At 44.8% G+C, this 12,537-nt stretch overlaps 1 protein-coding gene across 1 annotated transcript in view; it reads left to right on the top strand.

Annotated features, from left to right (window-relative positions):
* Window positions 1-12,537, top strand: part of stau2 (staufen double-stranded RNA binding protein 2) — a 79,535-nt gene that overhangs the window by 30,699 nt on the left and 36,299 nt on the right. The window contains 4 exon segments of the mRNA XM_029457767.1: window positions 3,878-4,006; window positions 5,781-5,838; window positions 10,703-10,855; window positions 10,858-11,063. Coding sequence (XP_029313627.1) covers window positions 3,878-4,006; window positions 5,781-5,838; window positions 10,703-10,855; window positions 10,858-11,063 — 546 coding nt within the window.

Below are 12,537 nucleotides of genomic sequence, written 5' to 3'. Positions count from 1 at the left end.
GTAAACAATGCTGCGTTTCATCTTCTCTTCATTGTCTCACTACTGCTATAAACACAATGAATAGACGTGCAAAGAAATGTGTCGACGCGCCGTAATCGATGAGTCACAAGATTTGAGGGTTTGTGCTTGATGTACACGCTAGAGAAGCTGCTCCGGAATCACAGGCCGGTGACGGGACAAGTATAAACGCTCTCAGCGGCAGCATTATATAACCTCCTTACACTGGAGCGCACGGGAAGATGACCTGGTTTCATATCTCTGTCCAAGTTTAACGCTGCAGACGAGCAACATGCGTGTTGCAGGACGAGGCTCGAGGCAGTTTCTGCTTCGGAACATATTCACTCATCGTTCAGCCTGGGTTAGGCTGCAATGCTACATTTCTGATGTCCTGAGAAAAAACTATTTCATTTCTTTGATCCCAAAATGTGAGCTGCCCTTTCTGTTGTCTTCTAAATATAACGAGGATCATCAGCAGCAACTGAGCAGTGACGCTGATTATTAATTCTTAAAGAATGAAAGTTTAATATTAATGCTGAGAGCAGACGCACATTTACAGCATCAGTTGTTTCCAGTTATTCCAGGATGTAACCACGTTTAGCTCTTCTGCATGTAGAAGATGATTAATAATTATTAACTGTTCGACCTCCCTGTACTTCCTTTCACTCCCCTTGTTGCTCCTCTCTCTCATCCTCCCCCGTTCCCTCTTGTTTTATATTCATTATCTTTAAAGCTTACAAATAAAGCTCAGAAATCAGCCTTGTGTTCCTTCATGGAACCGTTTTATACTTTTACATTTCATTTCAAGCTGTTGCTAATAAAGGAAGCACACACGTCTTCTGTACGACAGACGGATATTGTGTGCAGTAAGGAGCACATATTCATTAACAGAATAAAATTCCATGTTCGTGCTGCAGCAACGACCTTTAACCCTTAAGTAAGTTATAGATGATTTGCTGTTTATCCCTAATCCAGTAAACAGAGCGTGGACTTTGCATGAAGAAGGAATCTCATCAGATACCACAGTTACCTTATTCAGAGCGGCTTCATCTATTTAAGGACATGCATTAAATGAAACATCATTATTACTAGAGAACAGACAAACATGAGCTGCGTCTGCAAGTTATAAGCAGCTGGTGTGCTATTTAAAAACACTGACATAAGTGTGAGTTAAATGTGCAGACACCATTATCAGTTAATTGTTATAATCGTAGAATTACAGTTAATTAAATATATTATGGAAGTGCCAAAAAGACGCAGTTCCTCGAATGACCACTTGAGGCTCCAAAAGCGAGTCAATCCCTGAAGCTACTCAGAGACTAGAAGAGCAAGCGGAGGTAGTTTGTAGTTCCTCCTCACATCCAACTACGTCATCAAAACGAAGGCGCTGGACGCAGGAAGGAACGCAGAGATTTCATCTTTCTCTGTCAATATCGCGCTCACACAGAAATGTATTGCTTCAATCTACTTTTACCTTCAACACTTGATTGGAAATCCACATAGAAAGTGTCAAATTGTACCTTTTAACAAACACATACACTTCTTCATCAACAGCAGATACAATTCCTCCAAAACCAAGCACAGTATATAAAACATATATTGAAGGAGAGAACAAAAGAAGAGATTTACACACATTGATTTATTTCACGAGATCATGACAGGATGAAACAGCTTTCCAGTGCCGAGCGAGTCGGAGTCTCTATAGGACAGAAAACAAAGGTCTCCAGAACGTGTCTGAGTTATGATTAAGACAATGAGATGCACAGATGTGGTACACACCATGTGACCTCCTCCGCATGGACCTCTTTACAAAATGTCAGAATGTGATAACATGAGAAATATAACGTTACATTTATATAATTCTCTGGAGGCAATAAGGTGTAAAATTAATAGAAATTGAGGAAAAGTTTTGGAAAGATTCCTTTGCAAATGTTGAGCCAGTCTGCAGAACGAAATGTTGCTCTCAGATCAGCTCCCACAACGTCTTCTGGGGATAATACTGAAGAATCAGAGCAGTGGAGCATAAATCTCCATATAAAGATAAATAATAATAAAGATGTGTCCGACACCGCTGCAGTTTCCTGTTTCTATTTTACCTCCATGGATTTTACAAACTTGCAAGTGAAAGTTACCTTCTTACCCCATAGGCTATTTATATATGTATTTATCATAGCTGCACAATGGGGAGAACATGATGAAGAACATGATGAAGAACATGCATTAATGGTCACAAAGCGTTTTTCTATTTAATTAGATGTTATGAGCTGCTGTGAGCTGTTAGGTGCTGAAACTACTGAAATGTCCTCGTGATGATCAGGTTGTGTTCTACATGTACAGTAAATGTATTTAATCCGTCAGATCACAAGATTATTGATAAAAGATGGCAACAAGGGAAGTGTCACTGAGCTGCAGGACAAATTAAAATCTCCTCGTCTGAGTATCTCCAGCTTCATTCTGTTTCCAGTCCATTTAATTTATGCACAACATTTTAACTGCAGTCTCACGCTTCCTGTTCGTCTTTCTGCGTCTGTCTCTCTCAGTCAAACTCTCGCTCTTTGTCTCTGTTTTCCGCAACCCTCTTCTTTCATAAGAAGAACAGAGCTTCTCTTAGCGTCGGGCAGTAATTCAGCCTCGGACCTATTCTCCATGCCTCTTTGATACACACATTAGGCCCCGCGAGTGTGTGCGTGTTCCTTTTGTGCCGTCCACTCACTCTTCTAAAATGTCCACATTGTTTCCTTCGGTGAGCAGCGGGGCTCAAATGAGTCTCTGTTATCGCTTGTTTCCCCCCCCGAACCATCACTTCCAACCTGTTTCAGATGCCTTTGAGCCGGTGATCATCTTTAGGAATTTGATAAAAGAGCGATTGTGTTTATTTTAGCAATTTGGTAATTTATTGAGGCTTTCCTCCTCATTGTATGTCGTGGCCTACTTGATGCATTCAGACGAGCACTTAGTGAGCATGTCGGAGCACTTTGAGTAAGTGCACTGAGGCCTGGCTGTTCACAGGCTTTGGCTCCCACAGTGTTATTTGTACAGTGTAATTGTCTGTTTGCATAACATAACGACGTCTGATATTCTCTTGGACATTTCTCTGCTTACATTCTGTGTAGACAGATTTAATGTTTTGGGATCTCTGCAAAACAAACACTTCACTTGGAGCATTTGTGTGTGTGATGCAAATCGCACGGCTGCCTCGTCCCAGTGAGCGCCGCTGAACGCTCCACGCTGGAAGTGAATGGAAGTGTGTCGGGAAGAGGAACGGCGTGATCAGAGATGCATGTTTGGCACATTGTTGGCTTTTGCAATTTTTAATTTTGCTTGTGTTAATGCATATTGTATTCAGCTCCTATAATAACGTGTGCAGCCAGAATACAGACGGACTTAAGGACAAACGTGTCCCCATCGACCATTACAGCATAAAAACATGCTTTCTATTATATCAGCTTCACGTTTAGAGCTCTGGCTTTAAAACTTTGCTTTTTACTATTTTCCACCAGATTTCCTCATGTTGCCCTTTGGGACAAATACTCGCTAATTCCTGGTTTCCTGTACAAAAACTAAAAATGTTGTTGATAATCATTGACATATCCAAGACTGGAAAATTGTTACATTTCTGTGTTTGTTTCTTCTTTTAAACAACAACAACCACAACAGTGGCATTATGTAAACGAACTGGCATTCAAAGGGTTGAAAAAGACTATCTGTGAAAGTGGAACATTTTATTTAAATATAATATTTTAGGCAGTTTTTTTACTTCTGTGTTTCTGTTATTCAATGTATATTCAAATATGAGTCTGAAAGGTTGATTCTGCATGTTTTAATCTCACGTGTGTGTGTGTGTGTGTGTGTGTGTGTGTGTGTGTGTGCGTGTTCGCAGGTGAAGGTGAATAGCGAGGTTGCCACGGGAACTGGACCCAACAAGAAGGTGGCGAAGAGGAACGCGGCGGAGGCGATGCTCCTGCAGCTGGGATACAAGGCCTCCACAGTCCCCCAGAGCCCCCCCGAGGTACACGTGCTGCTTCTCCTCCGCTCAAACCAGTTTTGTGCAGAAAAGAGACAAACTGAGCACGTTTTACTACTATTAAAACATTTTATTATGTAATGACTATTCGAACATTTGAACTCCAGATCCAGTCTTGCGTCTCAAATGCTAAATCGTCGTCACCGTTAGCTGATCTGAGATTGCTCGAACTAACCTACATGATTTAAGCATCATGTGACTGTTTTCACAAGTGTTTCTAGGAACGTGCCTTTTCTTCCCAAATGCAGAAACACACACGCGCTCAGATGCACATGGGACTTTGTGTCATTAGTATTCCAGACATGCTAGCGGCTTGCAGAGATGTGATGTTTGTTTGTGGGTAACTGCAGCTGCATGCAGAAGAATTACATAAAGGAATTCTCTGCATCGCTTCTATTTCGTCCACACGCGATCTCGTCTGCAGAATTCAAGATACTCGGTTGATATCTGAGATTTATCATCACGAGTCCCGGCGCAGCTGACATTATGTAACCCGCTCAGCTCCCTGAACCGAAGCAAGCATTGATTATGATCAGCATCATCTTTATTCACCTCGTTGGTTTTTAAGCTCAAGGGAGCAGATTAACATATGATGTTGCATAACTGGACTCTCTGTAAATATTAATCATTCCCCAGACAGCTCATTAGTTAGATATGTGCTGCAGCATATATCTTATTCAGACGGCCATGCACAAGGATGACACTTGTTCTTATCAGAGTCTGAAGTGAAATCAAGAAGCCCAGCTCGCAGTCGATATTCCCCTTTGCCTTCCTCCTCATAGTAAACAGTGCAGCTCTGCAGCAGCTCTGCAGCAGCTCTGCTCTGGGTCTCTTTAAAGTCCACACCAAACAATCCTCTCAAATGAGTCTGATACTAAAGCTTTGTTGATGTTTGGTTTCACCCCGGAGACGTTAGGTTTATCTTACTCTGGCGTAAAGTCCACACGAACCAAACTCGCGTCGCAGGAAATTATGTTTCCACTTCCTGATCTCAAACAATCTCTCGTGCCTAATTGTCTTTGAACACTTTGCTACGTAAACTTCTATGTTTTGATGAGTAAGGTTTGTGATGAATGAGAGGCCGTTGCACTAAACGTAAGCAGAATATTGAATCTCACAGTTTCGGCTAATTCCTGGCAAGAGGTGAGACCTTTCTGGTTACACTCGAGGCCGAATGTTTAGACAGAGTTAGTGTCTGTGCGTTGGCCTGAACACTCTGAAAACAGCTCTGTGAGAATTAGTTGGACGGCCTACTTTTCATTAGATCCTCAGACAACCCCGAGCTCGATGGAATGATTCAACGGCGTTTGCCAAGCTCCTGTTTTGCAGGATAGGTTGTCTCTCTTTCTGTCTCTCCGTCTTCCCTTTCCTCTGTACTGCACCCACATTCCCACCGTGGGGGGGGGGCGGGCATTTGTTTACAGCCATGTCATCTCCTTCGCTGTCACACACATCAGAATCTTTTTCTCTTTCTGTTTCACACACGTGTGTTTGTGGCTGTGTGTTTATGCAGCCAGACGTGCATACCACAGCAGAAGTAATGCGTTGAATAGGAGCCTTTTCTAGTTCCTGAACACTGACAACCCTCTTAATTAAGTAGCTGGCGGTAGACAGACACTAGGCTCCTTAAGCATCCCCTCCTGTGAGCGCTCGTCTCTTTGTGGGCCAAACAGTAGGAAGGAACTCGTCTGACATGCGTGAAGAAGCTGTCTGTTCAAGAAATCTACGTCTCTCTTACCTCCCCCTTCTCTCACTACAGATGGACAACAAAGGCTGGAACGGACAAAAGACGTCATTTACCGAAGCGACGAGTAACAGTGAGTATCCGCACGTCTCCCTGTGTCTCTATCCATTTCCTTCTCCGGCTCTCCACCGCTCCCTCCATCCCGCAGGTGGTTTTAGCCGCCGAGATGGCCCGGCGTTTAATCTCTGTGACTGGTCAATGGGCTTCTGACTGTCAGCTTAATCGGCCGTGCGTCCTCGTGGGGAGCCTGCGAATTCAGGCTCATTCACACAGGCTTACAGGGCCGGCACACTGAGGCCCTCCGGGGAGTCCCCCCACTGCCTTCCTGTGCAAAACATAAACCTAGCCTTTCACTCAGGATTAACACACGAGCACACTGGAGCACAGACGCACACACACACACACACACACACACACACACACACACACACATACGATAAAGACCTCGTGAAAAAGCACTGGAACTATGAAGTAACTTAATCATCATCACAAACAATGCTGCACAGGAAGCTCATATTAACACATTACTGATGGAGAATGAAGTACTTTATCAACGTATATGCTCAAAGAGGCGCTGTGGCTAACAGTACAGCCTCACATGACTGTGAACTGTCTCACCACTGCTTGCTACATGTGAGACCCCCCCCCCCCCCCCCCCCCCGCCCCGCCCCCGCTGCACTGAGATGACAATAACCTGTTTTTCTAACTAAATGTAAACATGCAGCAGAGTCTCCGTTCATTTGTCTCCGTCAAAGATGAAACTAATGCAGAGACATTTCCTCCTTAGTCATCAAAAATCCTGCACATTTTTAACTGTAGACAAGAACTAAATAGTTGCATGACAGGATTTATGTATGAACTAACATGGGAATCTGATGGCCTTAAGGGACGTTTCATTTATAGCGGGGGAAGCAGCTGGGGTCTGTCAGCTGCGTCGCTCTTCAATAAAAACAAAGAAAAAGCCTCTATTTCAAGACTTCTCATGTTATTTTCAGTTGTTTTCCTCCACAGTCTGGCAGCGACGACACTTTTCCATTTATTCCACATGTTGTGGCAGTTAAGTCAGTTAATATGTCTTACAGGTGTAATAAGTTATGCATGGAATTCATAGTCATGGTGTTGCTTACGCAGATCAACGTGCATCGTAATATCTGAGCTTGATTTGTTGTGATTTCCCCGGCTTGTTAAAAGGATGCCAGCAAAGTAAATGTCAGCAGCTTGAGAAGGAGCAGCCTCGGGGACACATGAGCAGTGTGTGAGATGTGGAGCAGCGCAGTGGAAAACTAACAGATAGCCTTATTAGATTTGAATGTGCTGTCGTCACTCGGGTGTAATGGAGGCTTTTGGCTCTGACATCGGGGTATCCAGCTTCCAGAGGAGAGAGAATGTCATGTTTGTGGTGTTGAGAAGCACCAGGCCGGTTGGTCTTTGCCCATCGCTGATCTGACTCCATATACAGAATCCAGATGAGAGCGGAGCCACTGCCACGACTTTTATAGCACTCACATGTGTGATTTAGTCCAATTCTGTGAAAGATATATCATCTGAATGATGTTTATGGATACATGATTGTTCTCTTGGATACAACTATTTTGGTGGTTGTGGTTTCTATGGTAGCACAAACTCCAGGCATTGCCCAATACCTCCAGAGCAGCAGAGCCCCGTGGGAAAGTAAGTTTCCTTATTTGGTGATTATTCCCATTGTTGGCCTGCAGCATGTCTTTGGTCCGGTGCCATTCTCACTCATAGTTTATCTCGCACTCAGCACGAGGCGCGTAACTATCTGCTAATCACCTCTTTAAAGTTGCCCCAACCGCACAACACTCACACGACGCTAATGTCTGAATAATGTTTGTTGCATAAACACCATTCACAACTCATTGAAACAGATACAGCTGCTCTCAGTTTTCTGCTGAGAGGAAGATGTTTCTGGTTTGTCCGTTGTTTTGATTGACTGTGCAGTTTATTCAATAGAAGCGGGAATAACTAAATCAGTTTGCAGGATTGCAGCATACTCAGTAAAAAATATGCTCTGGCATCAGAACGATTGTAACATTTTTTATGTGATACACACTGATTAGTTCTTAGGTGTGTGTGTGTGTGTGTGTGTGTGTGTGTGTGTGTGTGTGTGTGTGTGTGTGTGTTAGAGAAAACAAATAGCAAATAACTTTTTCTCAGCACTTGATAAACTTTACAAGTGTTTAAATAACAGGAGCTGTTAAGTTCACAGTTAAGTTCCTTTTCACGATTGATGAATTTTACAGGGATTTTAAAGTTGTTGTTTATGGTCAGACGCACTAAAGGGTACTTGTAATTGTTCATCCAAATTCAGCCCGTAAAACTATAAAAGACCGTAACGATAATTAGAAATCTTACATCATAAATCACTGAGTTATTGTCACCTTGATGCAGTTGTGTGCTGCAGGGCGTCTTTGTTGGGCGTGGTGGCAGATAGTGATGCTGTTGATGCGTGCGACAGTAAAAACTGCAACAAAGATTTATTTTAGGTGCGTGGTTCTGCCCTGTGGTGGGACGCAGTGCTACAACAAACAGGGTGTTTTAGAGACAGGAAGGGAGAGTAAAGAAAGAAGTAAGAAGACAGTCTTTCTCTCTTCTATTCCCATGGGGCATTGCAGCAGGGCTTTTCACTCGAGTTGCCACATTTCCTTTCCGTGGGTTGTGTGTGTGAACTATGTGAAGGTCTTGCTCCACCGTGGTGATTTATAGCGGCGGGCTCTGGCCCTATCTGTTTTCGATCAGTCTCATGCTTGGCTCTGGCTTCCCTCCAGCGATCCCCTGGCCCACCGGACGCCGAGTCTGGGTGGGACCCCTCTGAAACCGCCTGGAACTAGCACCACAAACACACTCTGCCTTTCTCTTTCATTCCCCCACATCTCAGCCTCTCTCTCCTTCCCCACTTCACGTACACAATTTCACAATCTTCTCTGCCCGTCACATCCTCACGCAGAAAACACACTCTTGCTCACTGTCTCTCCTCCTTTGTCTCACTCTTGCTCTTTCTTGCTCTCACGCTCTCGCTTGCTATCTGACACCAGCTTCAAGCACTCAATCCCATTGCAAACATGCAAGCATCCTCACAGGCACGCCCACGCACACTTAAGGCAGACAATCGCACACACTCGCATGGATTACAACACAATATTCTTTGTCCACAGCTGACGTCATGTTGGCTAACACCTTTATTTTTTCGTGCTGCATTCACAATGTGCAGGCCTGCGAGTTTTAGTTGCGTAAATTCTAATTAAAGTTGTCATCATGATTGGGGGGGGGGAGAAAATCCTAACAGTTGTGTCATCGCTGGCATGGGGCAGTTTGTTGTAGTATGAGTAATAAGTCCTGGATTTCTTTGCTTTTCTGCTCCTCTGGAAAGGAATGCAAACTTCATTGTTCAGAATGGGAAACGCTGTCTGCAGGGTCTCAAGAACTTTAGACGAGAGAGCTGTATGTGTGATGGTAATGTTAACTCAAACAGGAAGTGGCCTGTCAGTCATGCGCTTTCTCCCAGCTGTTGGCCCGTACTCACAGACACACACACAGCTGGTCTTCCTGTCTCTGGTGACCTTGGCTGGGCTTCGGAGGCTCCGCATGGTTTTCAGGTCCACTCATCCCCACCTCCTCTTCAGTTCTTTCATCCTTTTACATTAACCACAGCAACCGAACAGTATTGAAGCTCAACCCTCCTTCCACCTGTCACGACCAGTTCAGGACAGTGATGTCAGAGTGCGAGGAAGCCAACATAAACGAGTGAGATTGATCCAAACGGTCTGGATCGGAACACAGTGTTGGAGCGCTGTTGTGCTCAGCTGGCTCGAGGCGCAGCGGATCTGGACGGAGCTGCGTCGCGTTAGAGAAAAGCTGCTCGGAGTCCCCTCGGCCCTCTCAGATCCACATCTCTCGGGACGTTTCCTCGAGCCACCGAAGAATTGCGAACCTTGATCTGAGGCCGAACCTGCTTCCGAGTTCTGTCGTCGTCGGCGTTTGAAGAGACAAAGTGAAGCAGGATGTCGGTTAGCTGACAGCCCTGTTTCCCATCAGTGATGAAGTCACAGCCGCTCTGTTGATATTGGTAGATGCTCCGTTTGTGTGTGTGTTTGTGTTTGAGGAGGAGAAAGAAAGACGGTGTGTGTGTGTGTGTGTGTGTGTGTGTGTGTGTGTGTGTGTGTGTGTGTGTGTGTGTGTGTGTGTGTGTGTGTGTGTGTGTGTGTGTGTGTGTGTGTGTGTGTGTGTGTGTGTGTGTGTGTGTGTGTGTGTGTTTCCCAGCAGACACTTTGATAGTGCTCAGAACTGCCAAACCACATGAAACTGTCATCTACGTTCGGTGATGGAATGCCAGTTTGGCAGCCAGCACACATGCACACGGTTAGGTACACACACACACACGCACACACACCCTGGCATTGTCTGGTTGTGAGTAGGAGTGGCAAGGTTCTCCGAATCCATGATTCAATATGATTTTGGATTATTAATAAAGACCTTTTAATTCCTAATAAAAAGTTGACTGGGAACAAATTGGACACAAAAACAAAAACAAGAGCCGTACATAAATAACTCTCAGGGAAGCCAAATGTTGGATTTTCCAGTTTTGTTGTTTGTCTCTCCGACTCCGATAATTGAAATCGAATTTGGTGACCTAGTTGTGAGTGATGTGTGTGTAAATTGTTTCAAGGTTAATAATAAGAGCCATAATGACCCTTTTTCTCTCTAATCTGTCTTCCAATCTCCTGCCTTTGGTGCTTTTCTGCTCTTTTTATAAATATCTGACCTCATCTATACTTAAACGCTACTTCTGCCCATTCCATCTCTATTTGCTCTTCCACTCTGTCCATGTTTCCATTCATCCGACCAGCTGACATATTGTTCTTTTCTCTCTTTCTCTCCCCATCATCTCCATCTCCGTCCTCTCTCGACCCCTCCAGCCCAGAAGGGTCTGCTCCACCTCAGCCCCGACGTCTACCAGGAGATGGAGGCCAGCAGGAAGCAGGGGGGCAACGCTCCGTGCCCCGTCGGCAACAGTGGTGGCTCCGTCAACTACATGACATCCAAAGACATGTTGCCCTGCTCTGCCCCGCTGCCCCGGGACACCCTCCGTACTACAGCGGCTCCGGCTCCTCACCCAGCCCCACCGCCACCATGGCCAGGGAGCTGCTGCTGAACGGTCAGTCGCTGACGGCCGACGCCTCCCTGCACATGAAGGGGAAGAACTCGGCCCTGCCCTGCGGCGGCGCGGTGCAGCCTGCACAGCAGCTGGACTACCTGGCTCGCATCCAGGGCTTCCAGGTGAGACGCAAGAACATCCTACTTCAAGGGTGTCCCTAGGTCCGGGAAAAGTATGAAATGTATACAAGATATGGAATCATACAATCTAGGATCATACAATCTTACGTCTTTCCTATTGTTGATGATAACATTGAGATCATTTACAAAGACATCCAGTCAATTACAAAAACTAAGAAAAGGGAAATAATAAAAGACATTGAAACTTTCCCATTAAGGAAAATAATTTGATGGATCAGCAGTCAGGTGGTCTAAAATTAAAAATAGTAGAGCGTTAGATCTCAGATCTCAGCAATGCTCTCCCCAAAGTAACCGCAGATTTGAATGTGTACAATTTTATCATAACTGCAACTAGGAAAGTGAGACGGTGGTTGCATAAAAGCTGAATTTTCCTTTTTCACATTGCAGTATGTTGGTGCGTTGTTTCTCCTGGGCAAACGCCCCATCACGGGCCTCCACGCTGAAACACATGCAATTGTTTCCAATTTCACATTTATTCCACTTGAGGAATGTCGGCTTGTATTTCACTTTAACTGACATGAATTAGCTCATAAGTCATCATTTAAAGTTGGTAAAAGTTGCAGACACCCTGTTGTACAATATGCTGAAGTGACAGCACAGATGTTAGCATGACTGTGCATAAATTGGTTATGAAGAAGAAAAGTTGCACATAAACAGCTACACACACACACACACACAACCTCATAGGTAATGCAGGCTTTCTGTATCACAACACATGCACTCTGCACACAAACATGCAGCAGTTGCAGGTGATTTGAGGTGGATCATCCAGTCCAGCATCACTGGACTTTGAGAAACTGGGACGGACATTTTTCTCTGACTTTTTAAAGAGCAAACAGTTCATCTAGAAAATAATCTGCAGATTAATCTGGTTAGTTGCAGCTGTAGTGGAGGAGACTTTCCAAGAAGAAGAGAGTAATGAGAGCGATGCTCCTGCAGGACAACGAGAGTGAAGAACTGCTCGATAACACTCTCCGCTTCCTGCTCCTCGCCACGGACAGTATTGGCAGTTTGTGGATTTAGAGCTGGAACTAAACCTCACAGGTGCTTCTGTCATTACCAGACTGGACACACACACACACAACAGAAACACACACTCCCTGTTGGCACTCTGCGTGTGTAAGAGAGAGACAGCCCGGTGTCTGTTTTAATCAGTGCCGGCTGATCTGCGCAGCATACCATGCCACCGATACCAGCGCTGTTCATTTAAGCTGCAGATGCTTTTTATCAGTTTGAGCGAAAACATTTTATCTTAACCTGCTGAGGGTTCCTTTGAAAGGCCTTTGTTATTGCTCTGAGCCTTCCTGTGTGGGTGTAACCTGAGAGAGCGCTGCTGCCTGGCCAAGCCCAAACACACACAGACACACACAGACACACACAGACACACACAGACACACACACACACACACACAGACACACACACACACAGACACACACACACACACACACACAGCAG

Source organism: Cottoperca gobio, chromosome 20, assembly GCF_900634415.1.
Source record: "Cottoperca gobio chromosome 20, fCotGob3.1, whole genome shotgun sequence".
In the NCBI taxonomy this organism is placed as follows: domain Eukaryota; kingdom Metazoa; phylum Chordata; class Actinopteri; order Perciformes; family Bovichtidae; genus Cottoperca; species Cottoperca gobio.
Note: the sequence above shows the minus strand (reverse complement) of the source record. Positions and strands in the feature narration are given on the sequence as shown.